The sequence below is a fragment of the Branchiostoma floridae genome, chromosome 9 (assembly GCF_000003815.2).
Source record: "Branchiostoma floridae strain S238N-H82 chromosome 9, Bfl_VNyyK, whole genome shotgun sequence".
NCBI classification, from domain to species: Eukaryota; Metazoa; Chordata; class Leptocardii; order Amphioxiformes; family Branchiostomatidae; genus Branchiostoma; species Branchiostoma floridae.
In genome coordinates, this window is record NC_049987.1 from 21051092 (window position 1) to 21070378 (window position 19287).

The following is a 19287-nucleotide window of genomic DNA, read 5'->3' on the forward strand; positions in this document are numbered from 1 at the left end:
GCATATGTGCTTTCCACACTTTTGATATTCTAGACTGATACAAAAGTTGGGAAGCATCGTGTATGGGAGTGCTTAATGTCAGTGAGTTAATAAAAGATGGCATTCAGCAATATGTTTTGAAGGGAAAGTATGATATCATAAACATTATCATGTCCTGTTTTCTTTGAATTATATGGCTTTACTGGCTATACTGACTATACTGGCTTTATCCAGACCAACACTGACTGTTTTGGTCTTGACATTTGTGCAAACAAATGAACAAACAAACATTAACACAAATGTGTCATTCTAACAAAATAATTATCACATATTACAGCAGGCATGGCATCTTCTGTAAGTGATTTAGAAATAAAATGTGTCTTAATTGAGGGACCAAGACTACTGGCATCAAAATTAACAAGTGTTAATGTTAGTAATTGACCTCATACTGGACAGTTACACTTTCATTTCAACACAAGATAAACAATTAATTTGAGTGATGTAAAAAGATGAGAAGGACTTTAACTACTGTTGTCCATGTCAGACTGGAGTCTGGCCAGCCCTGTTAGCCGAGCGTCCCGCCACCTCCTCCGCTCCGTCAGGGCCTCGGGGGTTGAGGGGGTCTGATTGGTCATGGCGGCATCGACCGTTTCCAGCGCCGGGCCGCTGAAGTCTGGGATGGGGCCGAACGTGGAGAGCACCCTCTGCATGGTCTCACCATAACGTTCTACATAGCTCTTCATCCCTGTTGGAGATAAACAGTCAAATGAGTGTACATTGAAAAAGACAAACAAAATTTACTGGGGAACAAACTCCAACATTGTCATGTAGAAATGTTACAGATCTCATCCTCTAAAGACTAGAATTGGATGATAGAACTCAGCTGTGTTTATGCTTATTGTTGTAATTTTTCGACCTGTGCTTAGTTATCAACAATTTTGTGACAATGACTACACTAGAAGACACTGCAAGCTGACTTACGATGACTGCTGTGCATGCCCATTCTGCATCTTACATGTTGATTTGCAGATGTTGAGAAGCAGATTTTTAAAAACCTGTTCTATGGAGTGATAACTGTCACGTATTGTTGCACAATTTTAGAACGAGTAAGACTTTGTGGGCTTGGAAACAGACATTACATCAAGTTGCATACACAGATGTCATCCACTAAACTAGGAATCTGTAGCTTTATCCCACCTTCAGCGTTCAGGTGCATGACCTCCAGTGGCCCCATGAAGGCGTACCTCCGGCCCAAACCGGCCGACATCACGGTGTCCACATCCTCTGGGGACATCACACCATCCTGGGAAGCGGGAAAGGATGAATACTGTATATGAAACTGCCCTAAAAGACCACTCTGGTCTACTCTTAATGCTTTTGTTAAGTACATATATAAAAAAAATACCTAAGGGACAACCAAAAAGTGGTCACATTGGCCAGGTGATCCTTATGTAAAGGTGGTCACATGTAAGTACAGGTTTGATTTTATTAACGTGCAAAACATTTCAAGACCCTAGTCATTTCTGAAACATCCACCTGGATATCTAGTTCCTATATCACACCAATCCAAAAGTTCTGGACATAACTTCATATTGTGTATTGTAAGTTTGTCCTGTATGTTAGTTCTTAAAGCTAAAGGCACAACTCACCATACATGCAAATACGTGCTGTCTACGTGCCGAAAAGTGGGCAATCTTTTGGGATCCGTAAGTGGTAAGTACCGCGTCCGTACGAACGGATTTTGGAGTCGAACTTTACGTGCTGGCAAAACTTTGTGAGTGCCATCGGGCTGCGGATTCGCCCCACGTATGTGCCAGTACGGGCAACGCGCCTGCCTTTTACAGCCTGAACGTTTTCAGAAATACGTGGCGGATGTGGCCTCCCAAAAAAACGTACAAATTGCACGTATGGCAGGTTGTGCCCTTAGCTTTAAAAAATATCATATGTTCTGAGCTAAGATACAAACATTGTTCTAGGAAAAGATGATTTTTCAAATACCTGTATGAGTCTCCATGACTCTGCAATAATGGCGTACTGTATCCTGTTCAGAGCGAACCCGTCCACCTCTTTCTTCAGGCTGACTGGTGATTGGCCGATCTCCTTCATCAGAGCGCGGGTACGGTCCATGATGCTCTGCTCCGTCTCGGGGTGGGGGATGAGCTCCACCAGGGGGACGTAGTACGGAGGGTTCACCTGGGTGGAGATGGAAGACAAGGTAAACATAACGTCAACCTCAGACTCAGGACAAAGCATGATGCAAATTGGGTTTGCTATTTTAAAGGCTGATCATCCAGACTCTTCTCAATAAGTGTGTCCAGATCTTTTACAGGCAGAGGTTTGACGCCTTGACCTCTCCTCTACATGGGGCTGCTCAGGATTTTCTTCCCTATCCAAAAGGTTGATGTGACTCTTATCCAGTCCTGCCCAAATCTGGACTTGACACCAGGCCTACCAAATTCAAAACAGTAGCAGAGAGTGCAGAAAACTACAAGTACAACAGGGCTATTTTTCTCTGTACCATCCAGGCATGGTACATTTACATAGAATTAAATATACATGCACACAGAGCATGCCATGGTGTTATACCACATTTTTCTTTAGGCATTGACGCACTGATATACAGATACAGTACACTCAAATACCAAGAACATAAACATAAAGGGCATGTGTGCCTGTTTTGCCAGTGTCTTACAATTGACAGGCAGCTGCAGAAACAGAGACACTTACCGGATGTGCCACGATGCACTGTTTGACATGTTTGAGCCCAGAGAAGATCTTGGAGGGCAGGATACAGGACGTGGAGCTCGACAGAACCATGTTGTCATCGGCAACCGCATCCAGCTGGCTGAAAATCTTCTTCTTCAGCTCCAGGTTCTCTGGGACACACTCCTGATGGGGAAAAGGATGATGTATAGAAAATTAGTAGGCTGAAACAGAAACTGTTTCTCATTCAACATTTGAATGTATACAGGAACTTCATAGTAGCCTGGATGCAAGCCTGGATGCAAGCCTTGTTAGCTTTGGTCTCAAGGAGCAATCATAGACTTAAGCTACCAAAGCTAGCATCCAACCAGGCTTTCTTTAAATTTGTAGAACAAAGAAAATACTTCTGCACAACTACAGGGTGTTTGGCCCAGAGCCCAGACAGAGGACATGGGTTCAAACCCTGTCATGCTAATGATCTTGTGCTCTTGGGAAATGCACTTTACACCACTTTCCTCACTTCACCCAGGTGTAAAAATGGGTACCTAACTTTGGTTGGGGAGGTAGAAGGCGCTGAGAGGGAAGGTCGGGCGCATCTCCCATGCAAATGTGACCTAGGTACAGTGGATAACAACTCAATGCCCCTAAGGACTCAAAAGGCTATGGGACTACCTTCATCATTACCTTCTTACAGTGAGGGTAGTATGTATGACAGTGAGTGAGAGCCTCTCACTGTGAGGGTGTTAAGTTTGGACCTTGATAAAACCCAGATTATGGTTCACCACATACCTGGACATGCAGCGCCCCCTGACAGGCCGCATTAAAATCGCTGCAGCCAGAAATCAGACCGAACTGCTCATCTGCCGTCAGGCTGCCACGCAGCAGGCCGGCTTTCTGGAATGAAAGTTCAGCAGACATCAACTGTTATATTCTATCATGAATCATGGATTTCTTTAGCCCTGGATTTTTCCATCATCTCTTTTCACATTAGCCTTTCTAATATAGTTCTGTCTGTGAAGATTTTATATAATTTTATTCCATCATTAGCAACAAGACTCTGGGAGAAGCCCTGTCCTGAATACTGTAAACGCATTTAAGTTTGCGGGGATTTAGTTCTACAGTAGCGGGGAAAAGGACTGTTTGCATGGTTTTAAGCTTGCGACAGCACCATGCACTGTAGTCTCTTACTGCCATGGACAAATGTTTGTGGTGGTTTTAAGTTCACTGTGAATTGGCAATGCGAAAACCACAGACATAAAACCACCGCAAAAATTTCTGCACTTTAAGCATTTACTGCATTTTGCATGGCTGTCCAGGATTATTTAACAGTTCAAGTGCTCCCCCTACCTGCAGGTCCTGGAGGCACATTTTGATGTTGTCCAGTGCCCCTGACACCTGTTCAGGCAGGATGTCGAACAGACAAACCTCGTACCCTGACGCCGCGAACAGCATCGCCCAGCCTCGGCCTATCAGGCCACTGGAGTAATAGATGAGGAACACTGGTTATGAAACATCAAACAGATAGATAGCACACTGATGTCTGGTGACCAGCAATCCTTAGCTACAATGTAACAGTGGGGTTCAAGCGCCAGCAACTGACCAGTGCAGTCTAACTCTGTACTTCTCTCTAGTATTCGGAGGGCAAAAGGTTGGTTGGTTGGTTGGTTGGCTGTCTGGTTGGTTGGTTGGCTGTCTGGTTGGTTGGTTGACTAGTTTATTGACCATTTATTTAGTTGTTCGTTTGTTTGCCTGAAGAGATCAAGCATGCAACTTTCAGTACAACAACAAAAAACAGAAAACATTGCGGTTCTTTGTTTCTTCATAAACTAACTAGAATGGTTATTGTTACCCTTAATAGACATATCTAAAAGTACAGCCTACTCGAGATCACAGGATATCATGATCGATTTCGCAGCTCAGGACAAAGTCCAGACCTGTCAAATTAAATCCGACCTTTCTACAGTCGGATTTGTCGTGTTTTAACGTCTACTATTGGAAACTAAAAATCTCTAGACTGACAGAATACTCTCTAGCATACGTGGGACGATTTTCAAGTCCTCTTTTACGATATGTAGGGCAAACACGAGGTTTTTCTTACCTTCCGATAATTCCAACTTTTCCCTTTGCCGCCATGTTGAACTTACTGTGCCGGAGGGGGCGTGGCCAATCAGCTGATGGAAGGTGAAAGGTCACGACAGACAAGCGGCGTTCTTGGCAACGTTTTGTGTCAACGCACGCAAGACTTCAATCAGAGTGTGTATTAAACGTTACGATATAAGTATCGGCATTGGGTCTATTTCATTCAACTTTTGACTTACTGGGCTTGCGGCTGAGGTTGGTAACGTTAACGTTATAATGTTACAGTGAACGACTTTTTAAATTAATATCACACTTGAACCTGGATGTTCCGAGGCTATTGTATACAACCTCCTTGATCCTTGTATAAACCGCTATGCTATATTGCGCAAGTCTAAGGTATCTTAAATGTTGCGTGTAAATAAAGGGGCTATTTGGATTCCATCATCGTAAAGTTATCTGTTCAACTCAGAATTCTATTCATAGAGATTGATAGACGCAATGAACTTTGCTGAACCGCAAATTATCAAATTTCATATTTTTGCGAAGTCAAATTTCAAAATTCATGTGTTCTATCTGTCGGTTTGGAATAAGTTAGATAACTATCAAGTCAGTGTTGGGCAAATTATCAATTGCATGAAAAAAACTTTATTTGCCATTGACGCTGAAGATTACTAACCCATATGACTTCAATGCAGTCTGCTAACAATAAGTGTTGGCTCCGGCAACCAACCAAAGGCCTTTTTCAAGACACACCATCTTTGCAGTCAGCTTTCCTGAAGACTGCCGTCATGCGAAAAGTAATGTTGTTCTTTTTATGTAATCTTGAGCAGAAGACGTTTATAAGCTCAACATTGTGCTTTTTGTCTAATGCTCATTAAATGTATGTGAATAAAATAATTAAAATCAAATCTTGTAAACTTTTCCGATTGCAGTTGGTGCTGATGATCCTTTTGGTGGCCGGGCACCGCACTTCAGGCACCGTAGAGCTCCCGATGAGGTGGTTTAATAGTACTTGATAGGCTGGGACTTCAGTTGTTTGAGTCCATTTCAGACCGGAGAGTTGCCAGTGCCGCCAGCCGTGCGTCCCTCCACCGCCTCCGCTCCGTCAGGGCTTCTGGAGTGGCGGGAGTCCGCCTGCACATGGCGGCATCGATGCCTGCCAGCGTCGGGCCGCCGAAGTCTGGGACGGGACCGAAAGTAGACAGGACACGCTGTATGCTCTCTCCATACCGATCCACGGCGCTCTTCATACCTGGAACAACAAGTCAAGGATCAAAGATACCATACCGAAGCGAAATATTTAGAATTTCTTATTCTCATCATTAGCATCATCATGCTTTTTTTTGGTGAATTTCTTATTCTAAAGGGGGTTTTACAGGACGTTAAATGCAGCTCCCAAGTTTGAGGAGAGAGACACTTCGGGAACATAAAAGAACCCACCACGCTTATCATAAAGACTTTGGACCCGACCCAAGCCGACCCTACCGTCCTGCCAGTCTCCACTTACACAAATGCAAATCCCAACATACCTGCATAGATTGTCATATCTCACCTTCAGAATTCAGCTGCATGACTTCTAATGGCCCCATGAAGGCGTACCTCCGACCCAGCCCTGCTGACATCAGCGTGTCCACATCTTCAGGAGACAACACTCCGTCCTGACAAAACAAAAAATCATCGTCCTCAGTTTATATGGTCACACTGTTAGCGACCTTCGGCCGAATTTGTAAATCACTAGAAGTCGCTGACCTTCAAAGTCGCTAGATAATGGAGAGTATTTTTCGCATGAAAAAACACCAGGTCACATTGGACAATTGCAAGGTCCGGTGACTAGCTAACATCGGCTTATTCTTAAAGATCCTGAAATTATGTCCTTTTGAGTTCACAGACCCGTCGACCGAACTATTTTTTCTACTGTGTCGGATGATACGGTTTAAATGATACGAAAGTTGCCCAAACATAATGACGATGAGCACACAACCAACCATAGAACATACAAAAGACCAACAGCAAACTTACTGATCAAGTTTATGGGATAATTCAAAGACGAAGATAACAAGTAGAAGTTTCGGGTCCTTATGGTACCTGTATGAGTCTCCATGACTCTGCAATAATCGCAAACTGAATCCTGTTCAGAGCAAACCCGTCCACCTCTTTCTTCAGGCTGACTGGTGATTGGCCGATCTCCTTCATCAGAGTGCGGGTGCGGTCCATGATGCTCTGCTCCGTCTGGGGGTGGGGGATGAGCTCCACCAGCGGGACGTAGTACGGAGGGTTCACCTGGGGGTACAAATTATCTGATTGGGCAACAGTGTGGCTAAACTGGTGTCCAGTATGTCGTGGATCGGGTTCGCTTTCGTCGGGAATTTCAGCGGCCCTGGTAAACTATAACACTCGGTAGTGATTTATCTCGATTGGAGCGGAGGACTTATTAATTCCAACCGTGTAAAACTACTACCAATGATGTTATAGGGAAATATAACCTCCTTGTTAATTACTAGTGGCATAGTTTACCCGGGTGTCAAAGAACTCATATAGCCTCAAAAAGAGCCCATCCTATTCACGATAGGGTAGAATATGGCAAGGCTCGTAAAGGCAACCGCGTAAGGCAGAATACATTGCAGAAAGAGCTAATGATGCGTTGGTTAGTTAACCGGTTCAGTTCGGTATTTTTGGTTGGTCAGTTAGTTGGTTGGTTAGTTGGTTTGCAATGGAACTCCAAATTCTCAATAGATATCTTAGAATGACTTTCAAAGCATCAAACAAAACCAAAATATGCAAAACGAGACTGGCACCTACTGGATGTGCCACGATGCACTGTTTGACATGTTTGAGTCCAGAGAAGATCTTGGAGGGCAGGATACAGGAGGTGGAGCTGGACAGAATCATGTTGTCGTCGGCAACCGCATCCAGCTGGCTGAAAATCTTCTTCTTCAGCTCCAGGTTCTCGGGGACACACTCCTGTAAGGACGTTTATTTCGGTCATTCTAGTTTTTTTATAATAGAATAAAACTGGCCGGTCAACCAAATGGCGTAGCCAATCACCCCCAGTCACAACCCACATTAAAACAGGCCCGTCAGTAGTATAGTAGGGACAGGATGAGTCCCATTATTCAGGCGCAATCAGGCGCAGGTCAGAGGTTATAGTCCGATGGCAAAATCTAGGGAATTAGGTATTTTCTGAGCTCTGGGTAGGGGTGAAACAGGGGTCAAGTCGACCTGTTGACCCACCAAGGTAACAAGACAAGGCACCCCCCAAGACACCCCCCCCCCCAAGACCCCCCTCCAATCATGAGGGACATGCCCTTATTTGGTTGTAAGTCTCTACGCCGGTATACCTTACATTTTTCTTCATTTTATCATTTTTTTTTGGTCAACTAAGGTTCAGGCTGACCTTCTTACCCACCAAGGTTATTCTTACATCCCCACCCCCCTACAGCGGGCCCACCCCCTCTTGTGAGACAAGCCCTTATTTGCCCTGGTCGCAAGGCTTACCTTACTTTTTCTTTATTTTTATCTATTTTGATCGTTAAGGTTAGTTTTACGTACGAACATGTACCATTTATATGTACATGCAGTGAATCATTGCTTTGGAGTAGCTATACGTGTTGCTCCGGAGTAAAAAAACAAACAACTGCTCTGGAGTAAAAACACTGCTCCGGAGTAAGTGAGTAAGACAGTATATTTGTTGTAAGTAAGTATATTTGTTGTAAGTATGTATATTTGTCATGTACGTACGAACATATACCGTCTATACGTACATGCAGTGAAACATTGCTTTGGAGTAGCGAAACGTGTTGCTCCGGAGTAAAAACACTGCTCCGGAGTAAAAATATTGCTCCGGAGTATGCTCCGGAGTAAATGAGTAAGTATATTTGTTGTAATAAGATAGACAGTATATTTGCCATGTACGTACGAACATATACCATCTATATGTACATGCAGTGAATCATTGCTTTGGAGTAACTATACGTGTTGCTCCGGAGTAAAATAAACTGCTCCGGAGTAAAAAATAAACTGCTCCGGAGTAAAATAAACTGCTCCGGAGTAAAATAAACTGCTCCGGAGTAAAATAAAACTGCTTCGGAGTATGCTCCGGAGTAAATGAGTAAGTATTTTTGTTGTAAGTAACTATATTTATCATGTACGTACGAACATATACCATCTATATATACATGAAGTGAAACATTGCTTTGGAGTAGCTATACGTGTTGCTCCGGAGTAAAATAAAACTGCTCCGGAGTAAAATAAACTGCTCCGGAGTAAAATAAAACTGCTCCGGAGTAAAATAAACTGCTCCGGAGTAAAATAAAACTGCTCCGGAGTAAAATAAAACTGCTCCGGAGTAAATGAGTAAGTATATTTGTTATAGGTAAGCATATTTGTCATGTACGTACGAACATATGCCATCTATTTGTACATGCAGGAAATCATTGCTTTGTAGTAGCCTTGTACGTGCCTGTTATGTAGGCATATATCAACACAACACAAAAGACACTTGTGTACGGTGATCCTGTTTCTTAACACTTTACTATCACTTGACGGCGATCACAATTGTATTAAGGAATTCATAAACAATGCATATGTCGTCTTATATGTCAGAAATAGTATCACATTAGGAAAGAAAAAATGTACTGCAAGCGATATGGCGACCTCACATTACTTCAGGACGAGGTAACCATATTTTTTCATCAATGTCTGTTCTGGGACCCAGTTCTTGCTGTGTACAATCTCATTACTGTAACGAGGCAACGCAGCGAACTCTATTAGATAAAACTTTTTGCCAGCGCGCCTCGTCTGTTTGATGACACGTTGAGGAACATCGCCTGGCTGGTGAGGTAGTGCGATGGACCAGTCTCGATAGAGTGTCCACTCCTCCTCGTCACCGCTGTGGTAGCCGCTGTCGTAGCCGGTACGGTCACTTTCATCAGATGAAACCGGCCCTGAGGACACATCTGTCCCTGTATCACTCTCGGAACCACTTTGGTCGCTGTCGGTTTCTTCTGTGGAGTCTCCCTGCTCGGAGCCCATCACAGATTCGGCGTCTGAGACGCTTTCTTCATCTTGTGACACCATCGAATTCCCATCTTCGGAACCAACCGTGTCCGTATCGTGTTCAGACGACACGTCGGAGTCGTCGAAAACATCGCGCTCCCGGTAAGACCCCGTCTCGGCATCAACGACGACTTCTCCCGAGGCACCATCTGACTCGTCTCGGTGTTTTCTTTCCAGATGACGCTCGAGGTTGAACGCACGATCAAATTCCCGATCACAAATCTCGCATACGTTTATCTCGTATACATCATGCATCTACGTATGCCATAACTGCATACGTGGTATTGAAATATTGTTGTCATGAATGAAACGTAGATGCATCCAGGGTGTATACGAGATAAACGTACGATCCCTTAAAAACTTTCATGGGCGACAAATATATGTGTGCACATTAATACCTTATCATTTCCCTTCTGTCCACCGAACAAAAAGTATGCCTCATGTCTGCGAGATTTGTGATCGGGAATTTGATCGTGCGTTCAACCTCGAGCGTGGTGGGGATGTAAGAATAACCTTGGTGGGTAAGAAGGTCAGCCTGAACCTTAGTTGAACAAAAAAAAATGATAAAATGAAGAAAAATGTAAGGTATACCGGCGTAGAGACTTACAACCAAATAAGGGCATGTCCCTCATGATTGGAGGGGGGTCTTGGGGGGGGGGGTGTCTTGGGGGGTGCCTTGTCTTGTTACCTTGGTGGGTCAACAGGTCGACTTGACCCCTGTTTCACCCCTACCCAGAGCTCAGAAAATACCTAATTCCCTAGATTTTGCCATCGGACTATAACCTCTGACCTGCGCCTGATTGCGCCTGAATAAAGGGACTCATCCTGTCCCTACTATACTACTCCCGTCCATTGTGTGTATATATAAAGGTGCAGTGCCTTCTGATATTAGCCTGGGTACCATCCCCCGTAGAAATAGGATGGTACCCAGGCTATGCTGATATGCAAAGAATAATTACATATTTTGCGGTACGCTGGGCATTCAGACCCCACTAAACAACCAAAATTGATTATTAACTGTAGGCATTACTTATACATATATTTACTTACTTACTTTCCTAAGAACTAAGGTGTATATTCTGCAACTTTAATTCTATGGGTTCTTTATCCGATCAGCCAAACCATTTGGGGCGGCGTTTCCTACTAAGCAACCCCTCTTTTCACAGTCCAGGTTTGACAGTACATGTATCTGGTAACGAAATCAAAGTGACCAGTTTTATTAGCAGCATGGGACTTAATCTCCAACCAGATCCACGGTGCGTAATGTATAATATCAAACTTATTATCGTGCCCGTTTGACTCCCTTAGCCGGCTACACTCCTTGGCCAGCTTTGATACTATCATATGGCACCGTAGGATCTGATTGGAGATTTCATGGGACTATCACAGGCTAGCCCGTACCTGGACGTGCAGCGCCCCCTGACAGGCAGCTTTAAAATCGCTGCAGCCAGAAATCAGACCAAACTGCTCATCTGCCGTCAGGCTGCCACGCAGAAGGCCGGCTTTCTGGAAGACGAAACACATTTTTTTATGCAGGTTGCCACCAGTGGATTGGATATTGCTAGCCGTAGATTACAATTGGCTGCAAAAAAAGTAAGATAATTTGCATCATTTATTGAGGTTGGAATCTCTTAAGCAGACACTACGTGTCGTTTTGTATATGTTTTTTTTCTATCATGTACATCAGTTCTCGGTACAGTACTTGGTTTGATTGTGGGATGTCCACTCCACAACTGACATGGTATCAAGAAAAAGTACATTATAACAACCCCCACCCCACTGCAAAAAGACCGACTATTCAAGTTGCATGCGCACGTTTCGTTGATATCTGCTATCCCTCTGATTATTAAACTAAGTTAGCAGCTTTTCCCTTTTATCATTGCCAATGATTTATACTGTATGATCGATATTTGACTCCACCTTGAGATCTTGTAGCTGCATCTTGATGTTGTCCAGCGCCCCTGACACCTGTTCCTGCAGGATGTCGAACAGACAAACCTCGTACCCTGATGCAGCGAACAGCATCGCCCAGCCTCGGCCTATCAAGCCACTGGAGAAATGTCAAACGGGCAAATCACTCGATAACAAAGTTCTTCATATTCACAGCCAAGGCACAGCATAACAATCTACATTTCGATGGCCGTCTGTCACCTTTTTCAGGACCCGTTAATAACGTTAACTGGTTCACTGTTTCACTGCAGCTGTCACTACTAACACTCATGATCAGACACGGTTCCAGACGAGTGAACCAGTCAGTATTGCCCTGACGAAGGTGACAGACAGTCACCGAAACGTTTATTTGTTTGTTTTGTTTGTGCCTTTACTTATACTCGAAACGTCGGCTGTTATGTTACTTCTTGGTTGTGAATAAAGAATTTTCTTATCCAGTCGCCAAAAAGCTGTTACTCAAGCAACTGCATATGATTTTGGAATCAACTGGATAAAATTTCCAAAATCATATCTAGTTGCTTGAGTAACTGCTTTTTGGCGCATCTTATCACATGGATTTCTAACCTTCATCGACGTTCTTATCCAGTCATTCACCTGAGCCTGAAGAATTATTTTCCTTACCTCCCTATAATCCCGACTTTCCCCTTTGTATCCATCTTGCCTAGTGTAAAGTCTGACATTATAACTGAGTCAACAAGATGGAGGCAGCCTCGAATCAAAGGTTATGACAACACTGGGCAGCCCATGGCAGCGGGAACCGCCCCATTTAGGCTCAAGATCAGAACGATGAAAAGTTTTGAACCAGTCACAGTATAGTCAAACGTAAAGCATGATAGAAGGTTGTACTACTACATCTAGTGAAGAATGTCAGGACAGTACAGGAGCCAAATGCTCCCCAAGTATCTGTTTTTGTTTTACAACCCCGACCCTGATCAAAATGTAACCTTTCTGTATTTTGTCATTTTCTTTGTTATTAGCAATGTAACAGTTCTGGGGAGGATTCTGTAATTGCCACGTCACTTCGCAGCTTAACCCTTGTCCTGCTCGCTTTCTATACCAAATAAGTGTGTCGCCAGCAACTCCACACATCTGCTTGGTGTGAACAGAAGGAGCGGTGGCCCGTGACGCCTATGGACAAAGTTCATCGTTCACTGGGTTGTTAGTTCCTCCTTTGCATATATGGTGTCTGTTTACGTTCCACCTATCATGAATTAGATGTGCTACATTTATTAACGCCAAGTTATGAAAAACAATAGAATTATACCATTTCCTAATAAATTATGCAAATTAAATCCTCATGTGCATTGCATGGAATTCATTATGAACATATTTGCCTAAGCTACCTGCATGCCTACACGATGGAAGCGCTTATGAAAATATAACCTCATGAATATTCATATAGGTAATGAATACTTCATAGGGGAACAAGGCAACCAATCGTACACAGCGTACAAAGGGAACCGCCCCCTCAAATCCGCTGACATGAGTGGAAGGTCCAAAGTTAACGTGCACCACACATACTAGAAGGTTCTACAGCTATAAATACTTTAACAAGACAGACGTACCTGAACTAAATTGTTCTTCATTTATTTGCTGTGTTCAGTATTAAAACCTCGCTCTTATGAGATTATGAAAAACGGAACAGAAAGGTATGTCGCCTGTCCCCTGCAGTTTGGCCCATGTAACATTCCAGGGAGAATCCCCTTCCCAGGCGACCCCACATCAGGATTTGGCACACCTGTGGACTTCCTCTTTTTGCTTTGCTAGTCATACGGAGGGACTGTTAGCTTTACTCGACGAGATTTTACCGGAACAAAGCTTCTTTTGGAAAATGGTGGGAAATCGCCGTTCACGGATACGGTTGACGTACATGATTGTGTTGTTTTGAAAGCGACTAGAAGGGCACGGCATACGACGGTGCGACCGGGTAGGTTTGTGTGCGTACAAGAGGTGAGCAATATGTTCTGGGTGGGCTCAGTTATTGATCACCCCTCGCAGACCCCGTAACTTGACTGTAGAGGCCGAAGGTTGAATATTTACAGGGTGATTGCACTGCACGGTAGTTAGATTGCATCATCCAACATAGCCCGTGGTACAATTCCAAAGTACAAGTAGCACAAATAGCATTGTGTTCTGTCAATGTCGAATGCTAATGCTTTTAAAGGTAAGTCAGAATACACGGCCATTCTGATCCGCATCTATCTTGTGTTTTCGTGCATAGGGAAGGTGTCCTATGAATGTTCGACGTCAACAATGCACATGTACGAGATTCTGTACAATGTTGAGGCCATTAGTTGCCATGTTTTTGATTGAACAACAAGGGCATTTCCCCATGATTGACAACTTAATGGCACATTTGCCATAGTAGGTTCTACAAGATCTTACATATACGAAGTCCTCAAACGGGCTACCAGCGGGACTTAAGCGGCATATGTTCAGAGCTAGCTATAGGGAACGATGCTGTGTGTTATGGTCTCATTTGTCTTCAACTTGTACTTTAGGTATTCAGTGAAGTTAGAGTGGTAATTGCACATGAAATACCGTAACCTCAGACAATGCTGTAATTCGTATTCCTTTACTTTTTAGTGCAAGATTTTCGCCTGCAGTCTCAGAAGATAAATGACTCTAACGTTTAGAAGATGAGCAATTGAGCTATGTCCAGTATCAGGGATATAACTTCGAACGGTGTCGTTTTTCAAAGTTAGATGACGTCATGGTTAGGGTGACGTCATAACTTTGGACAACTTCGTACAGCCCCCGGCTGACTGTTCAAAGTTAGGATGACGTCATGGTTAGCGTGACGTCATAACTTCGGACACCTTCGGACAACTTCATACACCACCCGGCTGACTGTCCAAAGTTTAGATGACGTCATAACTTCGGACAAGTTCGTACAACTTTGGACAACTTCAGACATCTAACTTAACTTAGGACAACTTCGTGCATTTCACCCTGATACTGGACATGGGTGGAGCAATTTGCATAAATTGAAATGTTCTGTAGGTCTACGAGACAATAGGCTCTTGTACATCGAGTTCGACACAAAGAGGAGGTCAAAGAGCAAATGGCGACATCACAAGAGACAGATTCGTCATGGGAAGAAACAGGCATGCAACAGGTGACGACCAAGCTGTCAACAGTAGTGGACGAACTTCGTGAATTGGACTTAAAGTTTAAAGAGGGTTCCGACCTAGAAGCCGTAGAGAGGGGATTCGCACACAAGCTTATACATGCCATTAGTAGTAAAAATGAGTTATTGGAATGTGAGGCGCTGAAAAGCCTAGGAGATTTGTACTTACAGAAGACGAAAATTAAGTACCATAAGGTAGAGAACTTTAGCAATGCGTGCGCGCTGTACAGGGAAGTCTTGCGACATCACACACTCGATGAGCAGAAGGGAGTCATTGAACATCGTATCAAATATGCAGAGAAAAGTACGAAGGTTGTACACGATCCAAAGCGTGCAGAATCAGAAAATGTTAGTTCAAGTAATATGACATTGGCTGTGTCGAGGACAAGAAGTAACGGAGAAGACCAAGATGAAAGGACAATATATGGGGCCTTTAATTTGGGCTTATACAAATTTCTTCGTAAAAGCAGTCATGAACAGAAATACGTGTCTAGGGATAGAATGTCTGAAGGGCCTTGGAGACCTGTACGTCGAGCTAGAGAAGGGACGGGTGGGCAAGCACGAGACAGCATTTACGAAAGCAGCTAACCTGTACCGAGCGGCGCTGGACCGCTGTGAAGATTCGAGTGGCAGAGAAACACTGGAACATCGAATAAAGTACACAGAGAAAATCAAGACAATAGCAATGAAGGTACGGAAGTGACAATCCATTTAATTCTTAATTTTTGTTTGATAACCCATTTTGATCAGAACTTGACATAAGCGTTAGGCCAGAGTTTTATTTAAATTGCTTTCTTTTTCCTATAACGCGGACGCCGTCAAAGCGTTTGGAAATTCGTGCTCGCTGTCGGCAATTTTATGGTGACTTCGGGCACCCGTTGCAGGTATGATTCCTTGGAATCGAAAGCGGATAGGGCAGAGTGTGCACGATTCTCTGTAATTTTTCTGCCCGGATACACAATGTGTGTTAGAGTGGTCATCTTGTTACCGTAGGAATCACAATGTACCAATATCATGTGTTATATCTTCAATGTTCTCGTGAAACGAAAAGGACGAGTGTGAGATTAATATCTTTAATACTTTCAGAAGAGACAAGACCCAGCACAAACCGGCAACAGGAAAGCTTGTAAGGAGAACGTGTTCACACCTCCTCTCATCTCACCTCAGCCACTCCACCCAAGGACGGCCAAGTTATTTCAAGACTTAGATACAAAAGTTACCAACCTAAGACTCGGGCACAGCGACAGCACAGAGGAAGACACTGACAGGTTAGAGTGACCTACGTTTCTTGCATAAGAACGTTTGTTTGAACCATGCAAGGAAAGGTGTTTGAGAGACCTAAATGGTTGTTGTTTGACATTGGGACATATCAAATCAAATTTCTATCATTTGAAAATGTGAAATTCCTTGTACTTTGTCTTCATCGCGTTTTGAATATGTAAATAATCTCTCTATGGTGCTTTAATGCTTAACTACCAAGTGGACGTACCCTAAAATAACGAGTTACATGAAGTGAAAATGTTGCTATATCTAAACCCTCCCCTCCTTTGCAGAACATACAAGAAAAACTTGCAAGAGGGCTGCAGGGCTCTACGGACAGGGGACCTGGACAAGGCAGAAGAAAACTTTGCAGCAGCGCTCAAGGCCGTCAGTAGTTATCAATTTCCAGAACTTACTACTTCCGCTCATGCCGAGGGTGAGTTTTGGACGTTTCGTCAACCAATTCAAAAGTAGCAAGTAGATATTAAAACATTTGTGCAGCAAATTGGAAATAGAAGTCACTAGATTCTGATCGACATACAATACCCTGTTTACAACGAGCATGGTCTTTGAAATATCATTATCTCATCCGTCAAGTAATAACTTTTTGTTAAAAGCTGCAATAATTCATACGCAAAAACTATTGTCAACGGTATTGTCAATAAAACCTCAACGATACAAACGTCAAAAAATATTTTAGTTGAATATTGCTCTGAAAGTTCACTTATCGAAAACACCAAACACAACCTTGACTTTATTTTCATATTATACTACAGGTGAACACATCAAAGAGGCAGAACCCCTATACAAGTTGAGTGAAGTCTACCTAAAAAGGGGAATACTGTCAAAAGACGGAAGTGATTTCACCAAGGCTGCAGCACTCTGTAATGCAGCACTGGTAAGATCAAGGAGGAAAGACATAAGTAAGGCAATCCACAAAATAACCCGATCATTTGTTAGGAACCTGCTGAATATCCAACACACGGCAGACATTGGTGATACAAAGAAAAACAAATTGATTTTGAAAGAACATCGAGACTATGTAAAAGAAGAGATCACCAGAATCGAACAACAGATAGATCCATACACCCTTGATGATGACGACACAAACATAACCCAAGTAGAGAAGAAGCGAGCGGAAGCTATCAAAGTATTATTTCAGACAATTGGGAATCAGCGAATAATGTTTCTAACTGGCCTTGTAAATGAATGCATGGAAGTAATGGGCCCGCCTCCCTGTAAGTACGCCATGATAGGCTTGGGTTCACAGGCCACGGGATTGGTAACCCCGTACTCTGATCTGGAGTTTGCTATCTTGATAGAGAAGGAAACAGAAAATAATGTCAGGTACTTCCGTAACCTCACTTACTATCTGCATATCAAAGTAATCAACCTGGGAGAGACCATTCTCCCGGCTATGGGGATAAAGTCTCTTAATGATTTCCATTCTGACAGTCTACAGGGCAGCTGGTTCTATGACTCTGTAACACCGCGTGGTTTTTCGTTCGATGGAGCGATGCCGCATGCATGTAAGACTCCACTAGGCAGAGGCAGAAACGATACGGCAAGAAGCGAGCTTATCCAAACGCCAAAGGAGATGAACAGCATTTTAACAAATGACCTTACTTTGCATCTAAAGAAAGGCTACCATCTTGCAAATGTGTTGGGCAATGTTTGTTTGATCACAGGAGATCAGGACTTGGTTGACGTGTATACCGATTTGTGGAATCAGCAACTTCAAGAGAACAATGGTGCAACTCCTTTGTTAATAGCCAAGACTGCACTTGGTGAGAATGCTTCGACATTTGGAATCCACGATCTTAAGACCACTCTTCTAAACGTCAAGAAAGATATCTATCGATTCTCAAGCCTCGTGGTGTCTTGTCTAGCGTTACTTCATAACATACAGCCGACCACAATTTGGGAGACAATTCAGAAGCTGAATATGAATGGGGTCATCAACAGTGAGAACGCTCATCACCTAATGGTGATGGTCAGTATCTCTGCAGAACTGAGACTGAGGACATACATGAACAATCGTGGTCAGGTGGAAAACATGTCAGCCTTATCTTCAATGTTGACAGGTAGAGAAATAGGAGATGAAATGAAGAAAGTGTTCTACTATTCAAATACAAAACAGCTGATGAGATACTACAACACAGCAAGACCCTTAAAGCGCACCATTTCTGAGCTAACTGACAATGGGTCACTAGTCGATTCGCGAATTTTGTTTGACGATTCTCCGAGACTAAAGGCAGAGGTATACAAAAGTCTGTGTGACTATGAAAATCACAAGTCATGGATGGAGAGAGCACTACAAAACGAGTTAGCCACACGTGGTAGGAGCAGCACACATCCTGACATTGCTGACTATCTTCAAGACATGGGTCTTGCCTGGAGAGACTTTGGCTGTCCTCAAGAAGCCGTAAGCAATCTCGAGCAGTCACTTGAAATGATGCGTATCAACTACAGTGAGGGCACTCCTCACATTGCTATGTGCCTTAACAACTTAGGTTTAGCATGGAAGGATCTTGGGGATTATAGAAAAGCTGCTAGCTATCATGAACAGTCACTGAAGATGATGCGGCGTCTGTGGGGAGAAAGTTCCGTACATCCTGTTATTGCCATGGTAGTGAATAACTTGGGCGTGGTCTTGAGGGAGCTTGGTTATTTCAAAGAGGCCCTTGAATCTCATGAACAGGCGCTACAGATGAGGCTAGATTATCATGCCATGAGTAGGACCATTGCACATGCTGACATTGCCATGTCATATACCAACCTCGGTACCGCCTGGAGTGACCTTGGGGATCACACGAAGGCCGTTTTCTATTACGAATGTTCACTACAGATAACGCGAAGTATATATGGTGAGACTTCTGCACATCCGGACGTTGCCAACACGTTGAATAGCTTAGGTGCCGCCTGGAGGGAGCTTGGTGATCATAGGAAGGCCGCCAGTCATTATGATCACGCATTACGGATATTACGAAGAGTCCATGGGAAGAGCACTCCACATCCTGAGGTTGCGGGCACACTCGACAACTTGGGTTCGATTTGGATGTGCCTTGGCGATCACCAAAAGGCCGTCAACTATCACGAACAGTCACTACAAATGAGACGTAGCATCTATG

At 43.5% G+C, this 19287-nt stretch overlaps 2 protein-coding genes across 3 annotated transcripts; one reads left to right on the forward strand and one right to left on the reverse strand.

The window, feature by feature from the left end:
* Nucleotides 1-168: 168 nt before the first annotated feature.
* Nucleotides 169-11882, reverse strand: LOC118422602 (lambda-crystallin-like). Of its 2 annotated transcripts, none has more exons than XM_035830247.1 (7): nucleotides 11754-11882; nucleotides 4030-4046; nucleotides 3472-3576; nucleotides 2707-2868; nucleotides 1978-2172; nucleotides 1177-1282; nucleotides 169-724 (listed from the first exon to the last, which is right to left on the reverse strand). In XM_035830247.1, the coding sequence occupies exons 1-7, from the start codon at nucleotides 11839-11841 to the stop codon at nucleotides 501-503; spliced, it is 897 nt and encodes a 298-aa protein (XP_035686140.1). In that variant the 5' UTR covers nucleotides 11842-11882; the 3' UTR covers nucleotides 169-500. The 2 variants fall into 2 exon arrangements, with proteins under 2 accessions (XP_035686140.1, XP_035686139.1); XM_035830246.1 differs by lacking the exon at nucleotides 11754-11882 and adding an exon at nucleotides 4781-4900 and having other exon boundaries at nucleotides 4030-4159.
* Nucleotides 11883-14703: 2821 nt separating this feature from the next.
* On the forward strand, nucleotides 14704-17635 carry LOC118422287. Its single transcript, XM_035829806.1, has 5 exons — nucleotides 14704-15587; nucleotides 15983-16164; nucleotides 16450-16592; nucleotides 16933-17054; nucleotides 17612-17635. The coding sequence occupies exons 1-5, from the start codon at nucleotides 15306-15308 to the stop codon at nucleotides 17633-17635; spliced, it is 753 nt and encodes a 250-aa protein (XP_035685699.1). The 5' UTR covers nucleotides 14704-15305.
* Nucleotides 17636-19287: the final 1652 nt, after the last annotated feature.

What these genes read in the sequence shown, in the direction of transcription:
- LOC118422287 (XM_035829806.1), top strand. Translation starts at nt 15,306, where the DNA reads ATGAAAGGACAATATATGGGGCCTTTAATTTGGGCTTATACAAATTTC. An exon ending in TCAAGACAATAGCAATGAAG is followed by an intron (nt 15,588 to 15,982) that starts GTACGGAAGTGA and finishes TAATACTTTCAG; the next exon opens with AAGAGACAAGACCCAGCACA. An exon ending in ACAGAGGAAGACACTGACAG is followed by an intron (nt 16,165 to 16,449) that starts GTTAGAGTGACC and finishes CCTCCTTTGCAG; the next exon opens with AACATACAAGAAAAACTTGC.
- LOC118422602 (XM_035830246.1), bottom strand. Translation starts at nt 4,815, where the DNA reads ATGGCGGCAAAGGGAAAAGTTGGAATTATCGGAAG. An exon ending in AGGGGGCGCTGCATGTCCAG is followed by an intron (nt 2,869 to 3,471) that starts GTATGTGGTGAA and finishes TTTCCCCATCAG; the next exon opens with GAGTGTGTCCCAGAGAACCT. An exon ending in CATGCACCTGAACGCTGAAG is followed by an intron (nt 725 to 1,176) that starts GTGGGATAAAGC and finishes TATCTCCAACAG; the next exon opens with GGATGAAGAGCTATGTAGAA.